Raw genomic sequence first — 22,984 nt, forward strand, 5'->3', positions numbered from 1 at the left:
AACACCAAAATAAACAGCTTGCGATGCTGTTTATTTTAAGATACACAATGGTAATGTAAAGCGTGGCGCGCCCCAGATCCGGGGCGCAGGAACATAATTTACAGTTGTAGTGAGCCCTAGGAGGACTCCACGACACGCCGGGACTGTCGACTTCCTGATTAGATAACGGCGAAGGTCAGAACGCATTGCTGTTTGTGCGGCAAAGAGCAAACACGCCACCACAAAGCCCCCGTTCCTCCTGCTCGCTGTGAATTATGAATCGAGTCCTGTGGAGAGCGGGGTTTGCCAAGCCGCCTCGACAAAGCGTGTATTAATCACAGGTCCCGGGGAAGGGTCAAGAGCACAGCCTGACAAACCAGGACGGAGCCTGGCCGCCGACCTGCGTGCCCCAGGCTTTCCCCTCCCCGATCTGCCACCGAAGAAGGAAAAGAGAGAGAGGGGAAAAACAAACCCACAAAAACCTTGAAAATACACAAGCTGGTTGGGGTGCTGAAACATATGTAAAACTGAACTCTCAGAAAAAACAGCTAGATCAAACAAACCTTAAGCATGATCAAAATAAGAACTCAATTGGTGGTTTATTTTAGCCAACCGGGTATTCATCCCCATGCCTGCCTGGCGCCTCCTTCCCGCCGCCATGCAGGTGCCCTGGGGAAACGCTCTCGGGACCCTGATATGTCAGTTTCTCTACCTCAGTCTTGGCCAGTGTCCTCGAGGGCTTTCAAGGCCTGCATCCTCATGGCCTTCCTCCTGACATTCTGGCCTTCTGTTCTGTCTCGCCACATCCTAAGGTGACCTGCCTCTTTGCCTTCACCCTCAACTGCCGTGCCATGGAATAAAAATTACTCTGATCTTGTCCACAATGACTCTGAACTTGAGTTTGCCCTAAAATATGGTTTCCCCAAAACTTCTCTGCTGTGGACTGAACTGTGTGTCCCAGCACACTTCCTACTGGAAACCGCAGCCCCATATGACTGTATTGGAAGACAGAGCTGTTAGGGGGCCTCTGAAGTTACATAAGGTCATCAGGGAGGGGCCCTAATCTCATAGGATTGGAGGCCTCACAAATAGAAGAGGAAGACGGAGATCTCTCTCCACACACGTGCAGAAAGGCCACCTGAGGACACAGTAAGAAGGCAGCCTTCTGCAACCCAATGCGGCCAGCATCTTGATTTTGGACTTTCCGGCCCCCGGAAGTGTGAGCAAATTCATTTCTGCCGTGTGAGCCTCCCCGTGTGTGGTACTTTTACGGCAGTCTAAGCTGACGAATCCACACTCTCCCAGTAAAGCCCCCCACTTCTTCCTCCTTACCAGGGTCTCTGGACTCGGGGAAGGGAGGCCAGGCTTCTCTCTTCCCTTTCCTCTCTTACTCTCTGCTCTCAGCCCCTAAGACTTTCCACCCACTTTTCTCTAGGAGTCCACAGCATTTGCCCTCATTCCTCCCCACCACTGTGGCCAGAAGAATGTTGACCTCTACGCCACCTCCACGTTCCCCAATGGCTTCTGTGCGCGCCAGGACGCTCCTCTCCACCCCACGGCGCGCCTCTACTTTGGAAGGCGTCTTTATATATGGCAAAGAGCTTTCTGATATCTCTCCCCTCTTGATTCCAGTGTCATCCATCTCCACGTCCCCAGGCCCGGGTTTCGTCAAGCAGGGATGCTGCCTTTCCAAGGACACAGGCCTTAAAATGTCCCTTCCCCGCTTCTCTGCTCTCCCTCTGTCTTCATCTGGATTTGCAAGCCCCTCAGTGGGCTCCCTGTGTTCCCAGAGCACTGCACACTTTATAAGCCTTCCTACTCAGCATGGGTCTTTATTAAAATAAAATTTATTGTCTTGTATTATAAACGCAGCACACATTTTATAGAAAATTTAGAACACATGGGTAGTATAAAGAAAGTAAAAAGTCACCCAGATACGCTACCCCAAGGTAGTCACTGTTGACATTTTCATTTGTTCTTCTATGCATGTATGCACCTATGCGTACTTTTACCACACTGGAATCATATCAGACACCCTGCCTTCTCTGTCTTAGTTCACCTGATAATATGTTGAGAGATTATTTTCCTATCTCCAACATTTTGGAGGATATAACTTTTAATGATTACACAGGAGCCCATAATATTCCATTATGGTCTTCTATGGTTGAAAATAGAGATGGTTTTCAATGTTTTATTCAGATACATAATTATACACAATTTTTCATAATTTCTTAAGTATACATAAACTCCTCAAAACTGAATGGATGAATCAAAACATAAGGACCTAATTAGTAATACACATTACCAGTTTAAATTCCAGAAAGATTAAGCGAATGTTTATTGTCATTATTGAACCAGATATTTCCTTCTGCTCTGGACAACGTTGAACACTTCGGTGTTTTTTTTTTTAGTTTTCCTTACTTTGATAGGAAAAAAATATGTTGTCCTGATTTTTATATTGATTTGGGTACTAATTATCTTGAACGTTTTTCAAATGCCTGTGGGCCATTTTTATTTCTTCTTTTGTGAATGAACCTATTCCCCTGTGGATTTTTATCAGGTGAACTTTTTCCTTATTGATCTGTACATTTTATTAAGGACACTAACCCCCCTTTGCTTGTTATATGATGCTGCACATATTTTTGCCATTTTAATGTTTACTATTATGGTGTTTTCTTGACATTCAAAAGCTCTTGTTCTTATTTTTAATGAAATCTATCAGCATTTTTTCATTATATTTCCTTTGCTTTTGTGCTCTGACAGGATTTCACTAAATAAAAAAAAGAGAAATAGTTACACCTACTTCACAGAACTCTTAAATGTGGAATATATTTTGATGGCGAGCACTGAATGTTTTTTTTCAAACATAGTTAAACCACTAACCAAAATCCATTCATTGAATTACTCCAATTGACTTGAAGTGATGCCTATAAAATTAATAAATTTCTCCATACATTAGGACCCATTTGTGCATTCTTATTTTGTTCACACGATCAACCTCCCTACTGTCAGCCACTTTGTAGCTTTCTAATCGACTTTAACAATACTCAGTGCAAGACCTCCCTCATTTTCTTTTCCAAAAATAGCTTGACATTATACAGATGAACTGTGGAATCATTTTTTAGTCATGATCCCAGAAAAGAATATCTCGTTGGAATTTTGACTTACCAGCCAGCCATTTCAAGAATTCTCTAACTAAAACTCTTCCTCTCTCCCAGGTTGTCAATCCCAGGCTGAGCTAGGTTCTTCCTGCCGCCTGCTTTCACCCCTCTTGCCCCTGGTTCCCCGAGTTCTGCCAAAAAAGATGAACCATGTGGTCCATTCCAGCCGCCCTCTTCCACCCAAGGCTGCCCCGCTGTGCCACCCTCATCACTCTCAGTTCCTTTTCATCCCATCAGAGAGTTCCTCAGCTTTCTTCCCACTCTTTACAAAATGTGCCTGTCTCTTACGACCTGTCTACCTGTGCTTTGACCGCCATTTCACTGGCCTCTTCGTGAACCTCGCATTATCTATTGTCATTCTCTCCACTCCCCCACCCCCACCTCCACTACAAACACACCTACATGGCAGTCTCTCTCCTGGATCCCTTCCCACGCTGATGCAACACCTGACTCACCTCATGCACCTCTGAGAACAAACCCTGCCGCTCCCACACACTGTCCTCTGTTCTTCCTTGTTCCCTTCCAACTTTTCCTGCGCACTACCCAGTCTGAAGAATTCAAAGGGAGGCCATGACCCAAGTACCAAATCCCAAGGTGTATTTTTAGTCATCATTGCCCTTGATCTTTCCGCAGAATCTACTTCCTCCACTTCAAAACTCCTCTCTTCACATGATCAGATTATGCTCATAGTAGTCCAATTTATCTCTGCTATTCTCTTGCTGCAATGAGCTCATCTGAGTCTCTCACAGGATCCTGCCTCTTTTGAGTGGGCCTGTGCAACTGCCACATTAGGGATATAAAACTGCTCTTCCCACCAGTGTGGCCGGACGAAAAGTGGCTGGCTGTTGAACCAGTTAATTCTCAGGATGAAGAGTTTATGGACAAAGAACAAAGATCTCCAAATCCCCATGGAGTTTGGTCCAAAGCGGTAATAATACAAGTGGGAATAAGTTTATTGGGAAGTTAAGTTTGCTATCCTCCAGTTCTTTCTCTTAAGCTCGAGTTAATAAAATTTCAAAAATTCCTTTGATTCACTAAAACTGTGCCACAAAATGAACGGTCCAGAGGGTCTTTTGGCCTTTTCCTTGTACATGTCATGCTGACTGTTGAATTTGATTTTCATGCCAAACAGACTTAGGTCAAAAGAAACAAATATTTTTCTTTGAAGAATGTTTTCTCCATATCTAAGTTCATGTTTCATGGAGCTAAGTCAGAGTGAATTAATTATTTTTAGTTAATTATATCAAAACATGAATGAATATCATTTTATACTTACATAGTGTTCTCCCCTTTTCAAAAGGCTATTTCTAATCTCAGCTAATCCTCAAAGCAACAAGGTGAGAAAACCAGCAGTCAGAAAATTAAATGACTTGCCCAAGATAACTCAGAGAGCAAAAGGCTGCGTTGAGCCTGGGATCCTGGTTACATAACTTCAAATTGGTCCTAAGTCTGCTGCCTCCGGTGTATATATAGTCTTGTAAACAGAAGGGATTCCTTTCTCCATGCCCTGAAATATTTGTTTATTTTTGTAAAGAACAAAGAATTAAGAGATGGTCCTAACCATCTCAAGGTAGGAAAGGCACTGAGTCTTTTATGAATTACAAACATTTCCATTGTCTCCTCCACTCAGGCCTGACCATAAATTCAGGAAAATATAAGCACTCCCTCAGTAGGCAACTGATTACATATACATTTTGGAGGAGGTGGGGCATTTGGGATAGACTTGGACAAGAAAGTGCAGGCAAGTAAGAACCAGAGAACTAAATCACACTTTTCCTTAAACTTGCTCTGCAGAAATACATGAATTTCAAACTGTTTTGAAAGAATTCTCAGGCTGACAACCAGTCATATGAAAAACGGATGCCTTTCCACGTGCTCATATTTGGCTATCGCTTACATGGTTCACCCGTGAACATAAAAGCTTCAGGATTAAGCAATAAGAAGGTCTTCATCCAGGTGCCATCGAGTAACCCGTGGGACCCCCACACAGGTCTAAATTTATATTTTCTTAGATATTAACACAAAAACTGAACTGAGCCTATAATTGACTAATAATGATCTCGAATTTCCCATATCCTCTTTTCACCTTTTTTTCCCCAAGTCACTGTGAGGCAGGGTTTAAATCGAAGTGTAACAACTGACGAGCTGTCTGCAGGAATCCTGAAACACTGAAATGGACCCTGTAACTTTCCGCCATGGGGGAAATAAGGCTGCCTTCACGGGGAGCTCCAATGTGTCACCAAACCGACGGGGACTAACCCAGCATGCACCTCTCCTAGTGATAAGAGCCTTTTTCTTTTTGAAAGACTAGTGTGGTACCACCCCCCCATACATTTGGGCTGTTTATTGTCAACTTATGACAGAGTCACACAATGTGTTCAAGGTAAAACATAAGCCATTTGAGGATTGTAGAGCAGCCATAATCTAAATTATTAGTTATGAAATCGCCAGATTACTTCCATCAAAATAAATTTTAGAATATTTGTGACTATATGGGCGATGGTGCAAGAAGCAAATATATCTAGATAGTTATATTATAATGTTATGTTATATTATAATAACTGAGGTATTAAAATGAAGAGCAGCAACAAGTTTTGGTACTGGGATTAACCGGGGTGCTCTTCCTTATCTGACTTATGTGAAAAGTAGATCAGATAAATTATTAGTTATGAAATCGCCAGATTACTTCCATCAAAATAAATTTTAGAATATTTGTGACTATATGGGCTGTAGTTTGCCCACGGCTGATCTAGATAGTTATATTATAATGTTATGTTATATTATAATAACTGAGGTATTAAAATGAAGAGCAGCAACAAGTTTTGGTACTGGGATTAACCGGGGTGCTCTTCCTTATCTGACTTATGTGAAAAGTAGATCAGATACCAGGGAACTGGGGGACAGGGTGGTTAGGAGAGGGCTGATTAGTGGCTCATGTTAATTTACTATGATGTTCAGAATAGCTGGGTAATGATATTCTCTTTATTTCTTTTCATTTCAGAATCCCACAATAATAACCTCGTGAGTTGTGATTTTTCTTTTTGTAGATAATCAAAGTTAGGTTCAACAAATATTCATGTTATCTATAATAACCCAGAAGTAAAACTATAGTTTAAGAAAAATTATCTGCCATTATATTGTGACTTGACAACTTATCCACTATCAGATAAAAACAACGTAAATTAGTTCTGGCAGATTTGGGACTTGGCAGTTCAAAATATGAATAGCAAATGTAAAAGCCTGAAAATAGCATTACTATTATGTTTTAAGAGGATAATACACCTTTAAAGGGTGCCAGTGATTACTTTGCATACTGTAAACAACGGCTGCCAATCAATTTAGAAAGGGGTACCCAGCCCGCAAATGTAATAAGGCGAATTCCATTCAACCAACCTAATGCTTTCTACCCACGTCACTATTTCTTAACAGCAGCGGTGGGGCTGGATATCAGCTTCACACTTCATAATCTGCTCCAAACTGCAAAAACAGATCACAGCGTGGGGAAGGCAGGGCATTTCCGGGAGCCCTCAGAAATCTGGGCAGTAACAGTCTCTAAAATCAAAATTAATCCTGAATGTTAAGGGCACTTTATGACCCTACCGGGCAGCAAAGCTGAGTGCGGGACAAGGAGCGATCTCATAACCCAGGCCACTTGTCCTTTAACTCCCAATAACGCCGCCTCCCCACAGAATACACTTGCAAACTGTGGTCATGTGGAATGGAGAAATGGAAATTTTCTCTATGATCTGAATGAATATTCAGGGATTTCACTAAACAGCATTTAATGGCACTCCAATCTTAGAGTTTTTAAATAGCTGAATATTCAGATACGCACATGCTTTCTGTTTTCTTTTACTCAAGGTTCTCAATTCTCCATCTCCTTAAATTCTTTAATGTATTTTTAAACAATTATAGTTAGAAGATTTTATAAAATTGGGTGCTAAACTTTGAGCTAATCATTATTTTAGTTTCTTTTTTATAGCAATTTAATAAGCATTTCATTCTTCCATCTTCTCCGTAGCTTATTTTTAAATGTGTCTGTCAGCTAGTAGCTCATAATCTGGAACTTAATTTTTTTACTCTAACTCAGCTGAACTTCCTTTTAAACAGGATCGTCTGATGTACTTTTGAAATGTCTTGACCAGATGTTTTTGCATTGAGGAGACCACACATCGCATCCCCCCATGAAAGGCCACCGCCAGCACCACTGTACTGGGGACTTTACCTCAAAGTCATTCAGACTGTGGACAAAGGCTGCTGAGTCCCAAAGACATCCGTCTTTCACATGCAGAACCCCTCACAATCCAATTCTAAACACCAAAGTGGGACTCTGAGTAAAAGGCTATGACACAGCAGGATGCAATTTTTTTTTCTCTCTCTCAAGAGAGACAAACTAAATTTAGTTGCGATTTTATTTCTTCTAGAGGCGTTTCTAGGATTCAATACAACGTTAAGTTTTGGGCCTGTCTCTTTAATTTGAGAAATTGTAAAAACGACGACAGATGGCACATGGAACTGACTTATGTCCTCTATTCTTTACTGACGAAGGGAGTGCAGAGAAACTTTGATAAAGGCAGAAGCTACAGTATAGGCAGGCAGGTCGCTTTTAAAATTACCCAGGGTCAGAACACGCCGGCTTTCTTTACATCCAACCCACACTGTTGTGGGTGGCCACCAGTGATCATAGCCCCCACGTTGAGTCCCCTCCTGTCCCAATGAGGACATGATGGATGTGCCATTAGCTCTGAACCTCGGCAACCTCTGAAATGATCACTCTTCCCTCCCCAATCTCCCGCCCCCTCCCCTCAAAATCATTATGAAATAAGAAGAACGCTCAAGCTTACAGTTAATTGGAAACATTGCCAGAGAAGAGGAATGCTTAGGACAGCATGTCCACAGGAAAATAAATTACCCAGCATTGTTATTTAATGCATTGTGACATCATTTCCTGAAATTAAACAGAGATGACACCAATTCAGACGATCTCCAGTATAAGGTTCTATTCAAATAATTCACAGATGTTTTCTCCTGGCAAGCAGCAAACAATGCAAAGGCTGGGGCCTGGGCAGCCTCGCGGCGGCTGCTGCTGCTGCTGCTTGTGGGAAGCTCTCCCTGCTGGTGTTTTCCAGCTGAGTGTTCCGCACATGCGTTTCCACACAAGCATTTCTCAGGCATTAAGCCCCAGAGTATGCAGTGCACATCTGTATCTCGGACTGTGGGAAGGGCCATCTCTCACTCTGTAAGTAAGGGTAAACGTTTTCTATTTGGTATTAATTTGGCCCACAGCAATTAGTATTAAGTAGACCAACCTCAGAAGATACCCACTTCCAAGTAGAAATAATGACTGTCCAGGACACACTGGTTGGATGAGCCATTCGAGGCCCTTAAAAAGATGTCCAGTCGCCGAAACCGGTTTGGCTCAGTGGATAGAGCGTCGGCCTATGGACAAGTGGAGAAATCAGGGGAGGATGAACAAGGCGGACAGCATTCTCTGTCACCCTTGGAAACCCAAGCACACAACCGGAAGGCCCAAACACTCGCCATTTGTGCAGCACATTGTGGTTCACAGATGGACTGTCATCTGAGCCACACAGCAACCCAACCAGCTAAGCAGGACACCGATTTACTATTTTCATTTTTAGGCAAGGAAATAGGCTCAGAGGTTGAATAGCTTACCCCCAAGGTCACAAAACTCAAACCCAAGTCTTCTCAATTCACACTCAGTGGCCCCTTTTCATGAAACCATACTGTGCTGTCTCTCAGAAAGCCGGACTTGAGCCCTCCGAGGAAGCCAGAGACTCTACGTTCTGCTCACAGACTGGACCCTTCCCGGTGAGTGGAGCATTCTCTACGAAAAGCAGGCCCCAGCTCAGGCATTCCGAACTACCCTGTAGCCAGCGCCTTCCTGACCCCGACTCCTTCCCAGAAGGCTGGCCAGGATGGCCTGGTTTCCCACTGCAGCGGGCCTCCCGGATGCTGTCAGCGCACATCACTGAGCAGCCGTCAGATGTGCACATGGCTCTAGAAGGCAGAGTGGAAACTATGTTCTCTCCTGCTGGGGGCACTGGGGACTCGTTTGGCAAAACCTGGCCTCCCCCCTCACACAGTCCCAGGAAAGTAAGTGGTAACTTTGGTTACCTAGTTCCATTGGTCAAAGCTTCCTGCTAGTCATTCAACTAGATTAAAATAACAATTATAGTTACTTTGCATTATGTACTTATGCTGTCAGAGCCAGGCATGGGGCTGAATGCTTTATATTATCTCATTTAATCCCTGCAATAACCCTAGTGGGTTGGTTCTAGAATGATCCTCATTCTATCGATATGAAAATGAGGTTTAGAGAGGGTAACTGCTCAAGATCAAAAACCTGCTGTGTTTCAGATTCCAGGTCCAGTAGTCTTAACTGCGACACTGTATCACCGCATTTAAGAAAGAAAGCCATCTGGATTGACAAAAGATGAAGAGAACTAGTTGAAAGGCCATAGTCTAAGTCAGTCTCTCTCTCTCTCTCTCTCTCTCTCTCTCTCTCTTGCTCTCTCTTACACTCTCTCTATATATATACACACACATGTATATATATCCTATATAAGAAAAGCTTAATATGCTAATTGTCCGACCATTTGTTTGACCATTTGACCAGTTGCTATGACTCACACTGAGCACCAGGGGGCAGATGCTCTGACCGGTAGGTTAGCTTGCTGCTGGGGTCCAGCCTATCGGGACTGGGCTAGACAGCCAGACACACCCTGGAGCCCTCCCGTGGTCCCTCCCCAGTGCTGATCATCCACTAGTGGGGTCCCTCGGCCTGGTCTGCATCCTCTCGTAATCCGGGACCCCTCGGGGATGTTGGAGAGCCGGTTTTGGCTCGATCCTTGCAGGCCAGGCCAAGGGACCCCACTGGTGCACAAATCTGTGCACCAGGCCTCTAGTATATATGTATACACACACACACACACACACACACATATGAGATCACTAAGCTGACTGTCATATGGTCTTGATGGACTCACTGGAGAAGTGACAGGAGTTTCTGTAACGTAATGTGGAGCTCTATTTACTCATAACTTGGGTGCATAACAGAGACTTTTACAAAACCCCATAAAGCAAACTGATAGACCAGGAGTGAACCGAGCGAACACCTGAGAGGCGAGGGGGGCGGTGCCCCTCCCCCTCACCACCAGAGCCACCCAGATGGGACAAAGCCTTTGCCCTGAACAAAGGGCAGAGTTTTCAGAACCTGCAGCTTCAAGAAGGCTGCCTGATATTATCTCACTTTAAAGTAAATTTGCTTCTGATTCTGTGGGCATATCTTTGAAAGAAGCCCCGCATCCACTAAGTGTGAGCTTTATCCCTATGTTTTCAAATAAGAAAACCTTTAGTCGGAACCTGGTATGAGCAAGTGGTGTCTTTGTGTGTGAGCACTTCCTGTTTTCATTCCATGATCAAATATATTCTTTGCAGCACAACTAAGGGAGCTCTTGAAGGTGGCGAGTGAGGTGCCCGAGAGCCTAATTGAGCGCACTAAGGGCTTCTTGCCATGGAGGAGTTTTTCATGGTTATGAATAAACCGGTAGCCTGGCTATGATTTCTTGCTGTTTCTTTCTTTAACTATCTTTGAAGTAAAATAAAAACAGTTGTAATGGCAGGCTTACTTTTATGATATCATAATCTCCATGTGTTAGTGAAAGGAATACATTTCCCTAGGATTTCCCTAAGATTTTTTATTTATTTTCTTTTGTTTTTATTTATTTTTTATTTTTTTGCCATTGGGTACTTTCCAGCAAAAGTACATACATTTTCAACAGATTATTCTTTCTTCCATCTTCACTCAATTTCTTAGTCTGAGAGCCAGGCACAGCCCTAGTCTTAACCAATAGAAGAGGGGGTAATAGTATATACAACATTTTCAGTAGTTGAGTTTCTAAATATATATATGATCTATTTCTTTAAGATTATTGTGGGTTTCTTAAAAGACATTTTGGAGACCAGTAGTTAGAAAATAAAACCTAATTACTTAGCCTCAGATGAAGCAAATTCAAAGTGCTGAATTCTGAATATAAAAATTCCTCAATTCCTCCAATAGTTTGTGTATGTGCTCTTTAATGCCACTGCGGATTTAGTTTAAATGCTTTCTCCATATAATCAATTAGCTGTGAGTATATTACCTTTTCCCCTAACGGTGGTGATGCACAGGAATTTGAGAGAGTGTTTTAACTGTTACAGTTGTAGTGGAGCCTTGTTCTCCCAAGAAAACTGAAGGTTAATGATTTTTGTCATATTGAGACTGAGACTGAACAATTGCTACAGTTGGCCTTTGTTGAGGTGGGGCTCCTCTTTCTCTGGGCCTTTTGAGGTATTCAGAATAGGTGACAATAGCTTGCAGTTGAGAACATATGTAGAGAGACCCCTGTGGCTTATTGGGAAAAGTTGCTCCATGCTGGTTGGGTGTTTGGAAAAAAAAAAAATACAACCAGAGTTCTTTTATGTTCTGCTAGTTAATGAATGCATGAATGTCAAAATGGGCCAATGGCCCATTCAGGGGGCAAAGCCTTAGCAGCCCCCTTCTTTAAGAACACATCCTGAGATGCAAAATACATTTGCTTAACAAATTAAAATAATGAGATAATTCAATTAGCCTCTCTTTTTAAAAAAAGAAAGAAAAAAAGGGTACATCGGGGATTATTGTAATACAAGACCAGGTCATACTGCACAAAAGGGAACAAACCAGTTTGAAATAATGTTGAAGAGACTAATAATGGAGGAACCCACACTGAATCATGCACTTGTGAAGAAATTTACATGAAATAATAATTTAGACTACATCTATTTTCAGTGAGCTAGAGCCAACATTTCACTTTGAAAGCTGAAATTAATTAAAATACAGAGAAATATAGCGGGGCATCTCTCTTTCCAAGGACTTCCCCATGCCTGTTAGTGCACAACTAAGAAAAGAAATCTAAATTAACGTGTCGCTGGTTAGGGGTCTCTATTCTCGGTTTCTGAGCTCAGAATTATAGCCGAATAAATCTTCCAGCTCATTAAAGATTGGAAAGTAAAAGTTTTACAGGACTATCCTCATCAAAGTTACTGAGCCTCTTCTCTGCAGTTGTGTGTGTGTGTGGTGGTGGGGGGGGGGGGGGGAGTCTGGATGAAGAGAGAGAGATTTTCAAAGGAAAAGCCACAGAGAATTTCCTTAGGATCCAAGGGAGGTGCAGAAAAGGCAGAGGAGGGAACCGAGAGGGTGACTGGGAGACAAAGCTGGTGGGAGAAAGTAAGGACAGGGGACAGGGCCGTGCTGTGACGGAAGCTCCTGGGGAGGAGGAAAGTGAAGCGCTTGGTGGGAAAAAAGGGCGGGGCGGGGGGTGGACAGGAAGAAAGGATGACCAGAGGTTGGGACGGAGCAGAACCAGCACCTGTGAGCGTGGGAAAGGAGCCTGCCACGTGCGCCTCTTCGCTTGAAAAATAGCGAAATGGCAAACACAGAGAACGTAAGGAACCTCCCTGAGGCTCGGCCAGGACGGAGGCAATCTGAACCTGACATGCCAGTTTGGCCACACAATCCTGTGTAGACATTTCCATCACGGGCGTTTCTGAAGTGTTTTTTCATCTGTACATAAGGTGCCTATCTCCCACACGGGAATGCAATTTCTGACAAATGGTAACACAGTGTTAGAAAAGCAATATGATTTCTTTTTTAAAAAGGAAATGCCAGTGTTCTGGACTCCTGGCTCTGGCTCTGTGGTCTCCTCTCCCTGCTCCAAGGACAGACACTCATTAACACGTTCCATTGAAGAGAGACTTCTGCATCAAGCCTCGTAAACAGTTAACTAGTTGGAAGCACTCGTCGGGTGGGGATAGGTCTTACAGCTGCTTGGACATCAGAGCCACAGAGAGAACCCAGGAACCTCTGGCTCACCCACCACTCTTCACCAGTGGCCACGGTGCAGGGTGGGTTCCTGCCAGGAGAGGGACAGGGCGAGGCCCGAGAGCCAGCGAGGGCTCCAGACGCTTGCATGGGAAATTCAAATCACAGAATCCGAGGGGTAAAGGAGAAAGTTGTCTGCAAGATGGAGGTGCAAAGAGAGTCTCCTCCATTTGGAAAGGCTAGAGAAGCGGGAGGCTTTACAAACAAGAGAACAAACAGGGCTTTGCTTCTCCACAGCCCCCTCCCTCTTTGACTCTGAGTGTGTTGATGGCAGAGGTTGAGAGATTTATACGCAACTGTTAAAGGTGATAATGATTTGAGCAGTCATCATAAAGTGGTGGGAAAAGCCTCGATTTGGGGGAAAAGGAAAGCCGGGGTCCTCGTCCTCCCTTCCTTGACCTTGGAGCTAATCACTTCCCTTTCTGGGTCTGCTTCCTCATCTGTAAACAGAGCAGCTGAATCCTCTAAGATTCCACTGTGCTGGGACATCGGCTCTGATAACGGAGGGAGATGTTTGCTGGGAAAGCAGTTGCTGGAGTCTTTGTTTTCGGCCCAGAAAGGCTGCGTGTGAAGGAAGGCAGAGGGAGGAAGCCGGACAGGTGAGCTTGCCAGCCTTCCACGGGCCTTTCTTAGTTGCTACTCTAACCAAACAAACCTCCAGTTAAAGATGAGAAACCCCTCCCCTCCCACTCCCTCGACTTCCAGATTAAAAACATTTTACAGGTTAGTAAATCTCCAGCTGAGGTGATGTAGCAAAGAACAGCTGTGAAGTAATTTTGATAATGATGAGAATAATAACCACATGCAAGGTTCGGGGCTCCGCCGTTGCAGCTTCAGTGCTCCTGAATAGATAAAAGTGATTAAATACTCCTGATTATCCCTGACCGATATGTAATGGATTTACAGCCCTTTCAATTAGTCAGTATTTGCTTAGGACTCATTATTTTGTCTTTGGTTAAGTAATCAGCCCGGAGACCGCATGTTCCGTCTAATTCCTCTGAGCCGAGTCAGTGCGGGGCCCTGACCTTTGAAATGGCCGGAGCTGCAAGGCAAGAATAACCACCGCCACGGCGGCCTCGGCGGGTCCCCCCGCTAATCCTGACACCACAGGCCAGATCGATACACCTTAGTTTGCTACTAATGTCCTTACATCAAAATGGCCGATTTAGGAACGTGAATCTATCACTTGGCCCTCCCCGCCGCCCCTCCGCCCCTTGCCCTCGGCAGCCCTGCCGGCTGAGCGGATCAGCAGCCGCCGCCATAAATAAAAGTGGAACCTTGTCCTGGGCCCGTGACACTGTAACTAATGTCATTCAGCATGGCAACACGCAAGCTGGATGGTCGAAGACCTTCAGCTTCCAATGTGCTCCTCTATTTGTAAGCATTCGCCCCAACAGAATGGCCTGAAAACAATATGATCGCAAGAAACAGCCTCTGAAATCGTCACCATTTCCCCAGGATTTCCACATGCACAGGAACATAGACGAGTGCCCAGTGCCTCTGTAAACACTACATTGTCATTTTTTTTGGGCCACGGGAGTCTTAGAGTCAACAGTATATACAGTCACATGAAACGGACTGCAAACAGGAGGATCAAGATAAAGTGTTACTTTAAAAGTGTGCCCATGGTTGATCTTTTCCCAGAAGTAAAGAGGGTTAGATTCTAAGATAATGGATTTGAACAGCTAAAAAAAAACCCACACTTTTCATCTCCATCTTACAAACAAGGGCATGATAGCACCTATCACCCCCTGTGCGTGTCACCTAGACACATGACATGTCCGCAAGCTGCCTCAGCGATCACAGTCACGCTTGGTACCGTGCGCTTGGACATGCCTGCATGTGGCCAGGTGCCGCCTCCGCCTCCGGGAGGAGCCGGCCCTCGTGCAGAGTGTGGTCGGCACTGCAGACGGATGGACGAGGGAGCTCCTCACAGCCCTGTGCCTGGGTTGCATTACCTAAAGCTGCTCTCAGCCCTCTTAGCATACGTAACAAACGTCAGGGTCCTGCATCATTGTGAATCAGGCCCATTCCCGGCCTAGTCGCACGAAAAACCTGCTGCTTTCTGAAGGGTGCTCAACGCGGGGTGAGAGCTGACAAAACCGGAACTGCTCTGTTGGTCATCAGATTTTGAGAACGGGAAATCGGCGCCTCACTTTGAGAAATCTGTACGAGCCCGTCTAACACGCTGGGAGGAGGCAAGACAACAACACTCGTTTCTCTTTCATCGTGACTTACTGTGAGATGCTGGAAGAGCCACGCTCTCATGATATTGGTTGCTACTTTGGGGAAAATGCCTCTTTTCTTCTGGCGTTTTTTGTCCTTGTCTGGGTCATCATCGTCACCTGTGCCAGGTGACGCCACGCTGTTGTCCAGACCATCCCCTGGTGGAAAGACAGGAACACACATGAGAGCGAACCCAGAAAAGGGGGCCAACAGCCACGCGCAGCTAATGAGGAGCTCCGCGCGGCTTGTTGAGAGATATCCATTAGCGCCCATCGTCTCTTTCATTAAAGTATAATTGGAGACACAAATATGTAAAAGACAAAATTAAACCAGGCCTCTTCAAATGTTAATTTTGTGTGTCTCACACTCGCCCATATCATTAATTCGATTATAATTGTGTGCTTGACACAGTGCAGTAGCTCTTTGTCAATTATGGAGTCCAATGTGGGAAAACCGCCATCAGAAAACCCATTCGGAGAAAATGCATCCCCGTGCCCATAGTGAACACAGACTGTAGGGTAATCAAGTTAAATGTTCTGTAGTCTATATATTCTAGGCTGCCTGCATAGGTGACAGTAACGGTGTCACTGTTCATTGCACATAACACACTGCCTGCTCAGCCCCTCCCAGACCTGTCACCTCCGGAGCACACGCAGCCGCACACTCCTCGGTGACCCTGCACTCAGCATTTGCATGAAACTTGTAGCTCTCTGCACTGCGGATCATTATCATTAAAAAAAGGGGGGGATACACATCAAGGTAGGGTGCTCACTTAATCAGAAGTTTCTATCAACATCTTTCTCTTCTGTGCTTTTCTCGGGCATCAATTGTGCATTAGCAAAAATCATTTACTTTTTAACAGTCATAGTTATTTTTCTTGCCCTCCGGCAAAAATGCCTTGAAAGCCTGCCTGGAGGGCATCTAAATTATGTATCTAAAAAACTCTTCCGGCAAGGCATTGCAGGACCCCTACTTTCTTAAAATTCATACGCGCACGTCTTCCTGTTTTTGGGAAGGCATCAATCAAGAGCAGCAGTATATGCCATATCCCTACATTAATATTTGAACTAATAACTTTAAAAAAAGGAGAGAAACAAGATCCGACTTGTGGCATAATCAAATGCAAAATAAATGAAGAATACGGGGACAGCGCTGGGGCTTTATAGATGGCTGTGTTTTCCTTGCACATCATTAGCCTGGAGCCACACGAAAGAGGAAAACAGAGAAGTGGAGAGTTGATGCTCCCCGCTGGTGTTTAAGAAGCCAGGGTCCTGGGAGGACATCTGGGAATTGTGCTGAGGTGGGGGTTTTTGTAATTTAAGAATAGACATTCATTAGCAGTAAATGCCATAAATCCCATGCTAAGTAAAAACCTTGTCCAAGAAAGCCTAAAACAATAAACTCCGTGCTCAATGCAGCCCGAGCTGGCCGCTGCACAGCGCCCGGGGGAAGGCCACAGGCCCGCCGGCCCATTCCCAGGCCCGCTCCCTCCTGGCGGATGGGGTCACACCACCACAGCCTGCCTGCCGGGCCCCTCGCCTCGCAACTTCACCGTCTGCTCTGTGGGCCTCCCTGTACCTGTTCTTTTCCTTTCTCACCAAAAAAACCCTCAACCTTCTTTGACCAGAGAAGCAGAAAAGCCACAGCAAAGAGCCGGCAGATTAATTTTATTGACATTTCCATTTTCACTGCAATGCGATACCCTCCATCACATGGAAGAGATGACCCTCACTATTTACAGACTGACAGGCCACTTCATTACAACCACCCTGCCCCAAGGCAAAGCAGCTCCCCTCCATCTGCCCAAACACTAGAGCATGACCCCGAAGTTGCTGTTCTCTTTTTCTTTGCCGTCTGTTATGATTAAAAAAAAAAAGAGTGAGTCAAAGGGACCCCAAATAGTCAAAGAACTAATCGGAGTGCAGGGAAACAAAAGGCATCTGACTTGTGAATAGTGGGTAGACGGAGGCTACCCTTCATCTGCCTGCGCTCCCTGCACACCCATGCACACTAACGGGTCGCTTGCACAAGGACACACACACACACACACACGCACACACACACACACGAGCAGGGACACACGCTTCTACCATGCCAAGGAACTGCTGCAAGGCAAATTCTCACCCCCACTAATGGCTTCTGACTGCTCCTTGGCAACCCCAGCATTTTAACCTGGGTGGATGTGCTCTCCCAAATACAGACACTGGCGCGATCTCATCAGCTGCTCATGTGACACAGATGGAGAGTGGCTATTAGGAGCCAGGCAGTGGGCCTTGGGGATCTGAGGTGCTGTTCTGTAGCCCGGGGCGGTTTTGAAAAGCAGTACCCGGAGATGAGGAAAAAAAAACCCACACTGCAAGTGCAAGTTTGAAGTCGGTCAGTCTGTCTGCCTGCGACCGATAAAGATATCTTTGTCTCCGTGGAAAATCCAGGAGGCTATCTGGATGTACATTTCAGATAATGTATGTGTGGAACAGCTCTCCCCTCCATGTCTTCCAAATATAAAAACACGCGCTGTAAACAATGCCTGTGTGTATATATTTCTTTCTAAGCACATATGGTTTCTGTGTATATGTTTAAGCTGAAATTGTCAGGATTTTGTTAAAATCTCATTTAGCTTTTTCTGATACATTTTTGAATATACTTATTTTCAAAGGTTAATGGCTTAATTGAAGGAAGTTCAACCAAAAAAAAGGGCATTTGCCTTTTTAACCAATCAATGACCTTAAGAATGAGAGACGGTGTTTCCACAGTGCATTTTCTCTTGCTTAAAAGCAAAGAGGGCTGGTAACACTTTCAAACTATATGATTCACTATATTTAGCTCAAGGAAAAGATGGAGCTAGATTGAGCCTCTTTGGATGATTGACTTAAACTGGAGAAGACAGGATCATTACATGAATTTTAATATAAAGCAGTCTGTTTTATAGAAATGTTATAAAATATTTGAATTGGGATCCAGTGTAACAAATAATAGTAAAGAAAAAGGTGACTCTTTTTTATAATAACTAGATACTAAACATTAGATTTTCAAATTAATATTAGTGTTTATGACTATAAAGAGAAATTTTCCTTTTCAAATACACAATAAATATCATCATCTTTCCTTCAATGTATTTTTGAACCAACTCCAGCATAGAGGACTAACAACAGAATAAAGAAAAAATCTTACAAAGGCAACTGTGTGATCTGCAACCTAAAATGAAACTGTGCAGATGATGCTGGGGGCAGGGACCCCGAATGTGGCTATTGTTTTCAGGCTGTGCGTGTATGGCAGATAGCTGGCAATCCTTGGCACCAGTGCCAAGTGACTTTCTGTGCCCAGAAGGGTGTGTACACCAGCACAGGGGTATGTGCCAAAGGAGGTAAAGGAGATAACAGTGTATGTGTCAGCACCTGAAGTTAGGATTCAAAAGTATTTCTTATCTTTTTTTTCTCAATATATTTTTATTGATTTCAGAGAGGAAGGGAGAGGGAGAGAGATAGATAGAAACATCAATAATGAGAATCATTGATCGGCTGCCTCCTGCACGCCCCCTACTGGGGATTGAGCCTGTAACCTCGGGCTGGTGACCTCCTGGTTCATAGATCGACACTCAACCACTGAGCAACACTGGCCGAGCTGTTTCTTACCTTTTTATCCCGAGAGCACACCGCCATGTCTGACCCAGAGCAGGAACCCAGCAATTGCTCGGTGAGTGAATGACAGAACTTATCAATAAGCTTATTCTAGGGCCCACCCCTCTTTGCGATAATCCCACACTGGGGCAAGGACACTCATGATAGCACCAAGGGGCTAGATGGGCTGCCCTGGTACACCCCATTCATGTATCCATGCCAGGAACAGTGCCTCTTAGAAGAACTCAGTGCCCATTAGGGCCCTTCTGAGGGGCTGAATCACAGGCCTCTCCCCCACACTGCCAGCTCCAATGATGAAAAGTGGAATCAAGAGGAACATGGTGCACACCTCTTTTCAAAGGCTGCTGATCCCTTGACTAAGGGCACAGTCTACGTTTTCAGCAAAGATAGTCCAAATAGCTGTATTGCCAGGATATGCTGTGTGTGACTATGGAAAGAAATACTCAAGGCTTGTGGACAGATAACTTTGAAGTGAAAAGAATCATCGGGGGAGACTGTTAAAAACACAGGTCCCCAAGCCTCATCCCAGACTTACAGAATCAAAATATCCTCGGGCACAGACAAGGAATTTGTATTTTTAACAAGCTCCTTGATTCTGCTTATGCAATCAGCCTAGAACTGATGCTGAAACTGGCTTTTGAAAGCCAGGAGACTAGATGACCCCCTAATTTGAAATAAAATGCAACCTCAGAACAGGTGGATTGTTAAAATTCTACTTTACTCCCATGAGTCCGGTCATGGTGAGCACCTATAGCAGTGATGGTGAACCTTTGGAGCTCGGTGTGTCAGCATTTTGAAAAACCCTAACTTAACTCTGGTGCCATGTCACATATAGAAATTTTTTGATATTTGCAACCATAGTAAAATAAAGACATATTTTTGATATTTATTTTATATATTTAAATGCCATTTAACAAAGAAAAATCAACCAAAAAAATGAGTTCGTGTGTCACCTCTGACACGCGTGTCATTGGTTCGCCATCACTGGCCTATAGTCTGGCTGGGGCCTCATTCATTGTAGGAGAGCCATGGTGTTCTCTCCATCACACATACTAGCCAACATAATGAAGCCCCCTCCTAACCTTCTGGTGGTGAGGGTTAAACAGGAAGAAAGAAGCTACAGAACACTGACTCTCAAAATGTAAATCAGCCCAGCTGGGGTGGCTCAGTTATTGAGCATCAACCCATGAACCAAGAGGTCACTGGTTCAATTCCCAGCCAAGGCTTATGCCTGGGTTGTGGGCTCGATCCCCAGTGGGGGGTGTGCAAGAGGCAGCTGATGGATGTTTCTCTCTCGTCAATGTTTCTATCTCTCTTGCCCTCTCCCTTCTTTGCCCTCTCTCTGAAATCAATAAAAACATATTTTTAATAAAATTTAAAAAAGGTAAATCACTGGTGAAGAAATTGTGAGAAAAGCAAATTCTTGGCCCCATCCCAGACCCACTGACCCTGAAACTCAGGGAGTGGGACCCAACAGTCTGAGTGTCCCTCGGCACCCCAGGAGACTCTGACACCCACACACATTTGAGGAGCCCTGCTGTAGAGCACAGAGGAGACCCGCTTAGCCGGCTACCCTGGTTGGTGGTCGTCTGGGGGGCCTGAAGCTAGTCTCTGGGCCCTCCTTACAGGCATGTGCTGGAGGAAGCCACACAACCTTTCCACAGCTGAGCACACTACACTCTGGGCAGGGTATCCTGGAGAAGGCAAAATCCGTATCTGTAGCTAGCGAATCACGAAAAGATATGGGCATATTATGAGAGGATCCTGAGATGATTCTAAAGCAGAACTTCCCAGACTGTAAAATTCTTGGTCATGAAAAACTACCCAGGCAAAAGGACACCACTTCCTTTCATTGGCATATTGTCTCATTCCATTTAGCCAAAAATCTGTCTATATTTTAGATATCAACTGCTTGGCTTGGAATAAAGAAATGATACAGTGACGATGTGCTGTGGTGAGTTCAATCCCACTGGGATGTGCTCTCTCAGAAACGTAATGCAACAACCAAGAAGATCCTAGTCCATTCTCTTTAACTTTCTCCCTCCTCCCCATCCCAAACCAACAAACAAAGGAACAAAACAAAACAGAACAAAAAAACCCCAGACACTTAGCATTGAAGGTTAAATCCTTGCCCAAGATTTCAGTTACATGTGGTTACATAAACTGGAGTCCAGACAACTTCAAGTCCAGTGTGATTCTCACATTAACATTGTAAGTTTCCTTTTACTTTTCAAAGCATTACCTCATTTGAACTCTCTTATCAGGGACAGTTCTGAGCAAGGCTTGATCCTATACCTAACGGTTTAAGTGCAGAAAAGAGATTAGATCTAGGTCCCAGGGCCGGCCCTGAGCCAGGCTGATCCCAGTTCAAACAGAAATGTGCAAACTTTCCTACCAAAAGTAAGCCAGTGTCTCTGAGACATATAACTATATTCGGTACAGCAAGAGTCTTCCACACCCAGGATTTCTGTAATCGATTTATTGCGGTCCAAGTGGAGACCCTTCTATGGGCCGCAGCAGACTGACTTTCAGAGCCCAGAGATGCTCCAAACACTTGGGATGGACTAGCTATACAGTCAGGACCCCGTGAGCTGTGATGCCCTCACTGTGCAAGCTGTTAAACACTCCCCAGAACTGAGGTTAAAGTGTGATGTTCCTCTGCCTCCAAGTCACTTTTTGAAAAACAGGATAAGGTTTCTATGACATTCTGGTACACTGTCACATGACAAACACCTAAAACCGCCCTCTCGGTGTTATACTTTCAGAGGAATAATCAGGACAAAGGAACGTGTAGTTTTGTTAATAGTTAATGGTATGTGTACTTCTTTTGGATAAGTTGGTGGTGTGTTATTTAATCCTCACTTCTCCAAGTTTTGGACCAAGTTTAATAGTTAAATACATTTATACAAAAATATGTGCTTTAAAGAAGAATATCTCACCTGGAAGAACATGGCTTTTCTCTCTATCATCGTTGATAAATAGAAACACAGCATATTACCATTTTCAGTTTATGCAATGTAAATTTACTAACTTCATACATATGCATGTGCGCGCGCGTGTGCACACACACACACACACACACAGACACACACACATCTTCCAAACAATCTATCCCCAGGAATTAAGTCTATTCATGAATACATAGATACTGATATATGTGATTATAAATCTATGTGTCTATAAATTAAATTGTATCTATTTCAAATAATTCACCAATTTGTACACAAGTGTCCAAATATATTTGTAGATGAACTGCATTTTTTCTGCCTACACTCAAATATACATACGCATACATATACATACACTAATTCGTAGAGTTCTTAAAGTGTTTTTATCTAATATTAAAGGAGGCAGTCCCTTTTCTACACCATTTCTCTAGCTCTAGAACACAGGGCCCTCATTTTTATCAATACTGCTGTCATTTTCATTATCATCATTATCACAAGTAGCATTCCCTGGGCACTTGCATGGTTCCAGTCTTCATTTACTCTTCACAACAAGTCAATGAAATAACTACTATTATCAATCCCCTTTTACAAAGAAGAAAAGTGAGACTCAAAGAGAATAACTTGTCAGAGGTCACACAGTTAGTGGCAGAGTGGTGTTTGTCCTCCAAAGACCATGCTCACGTCCTCTACCCTCTTCCTTAAACGTATGAGAGGACAAGAAACTGAAAAGTGAAACGAGGCTCTGGATTAGCCCTCACTGCATAAGAAATAAACCCCAGGAGTGAGGCCTTGTGTGTTTACGTTTATGTCCCAAAGTGATAGTGGGTGACAACATATTTAAAAGTAGATACGGGGAGCATTTGAGATCTTGCTCCCAGGAACATGTCCTCATTTTGGCTCAAATAAACGTATAACATTTTTCAAAAAATATAATAAATAAAAGGAAGTATGAACCAAGAAGCAAGCAGATGCACACTTTTACTCAAACAGGTATATCAATTATATACAGGATCGTTACTGCTCCCTGTGGATCTACAGTTCATATTAATATTAAATAAGAATTTTGAAATAGGGTTATCTGTTGAATTTTAAAGATTTCTCTGAGCC

The 22,984-nt window shown here is 44.0% G+C and overlaps 1 protein-coding gene across 10 annotated transcripts in view; it reads right to left on the minus strand.

Moving 5' to 3' along the window:
- Positions 1-22,984, minus strand: part of MEIS2 (Meis homeobox 2) — a 201,489-nt gene that overhangs the window by 122,181 nt on the left and 56,324 nt on the right. For all 10 annotated transcript variants that reach the window (XM_006087498.3, XM_006087500.3, XM_006087497.3 and 7 more), the window contains one exon: positions 15,304-15,449. In XM_006087498.3, the coding sequence (XP_006087560.1) occupies positions 15,304-15,449 (146 nt within the window). The remainder of the gene's footprint in view (positions 1-15,303; positions 15,450-22,984) is intronic.

Source organism: Myotis lucifugus, unplaced genomic scaffold, assembly GCF_000147115.1.
Source record: "Myotis lucifugus unplaced genomic scaffold, Myoluc2.0 scaffold_38, whole genome shotgun sequence".
Taxonomy (NCBI): Eukaryota; Metazoa; Chordata; class Mammalia; order Chiroptera; family Vespertilionidae; genus Myotis; species Myotis lucifugus.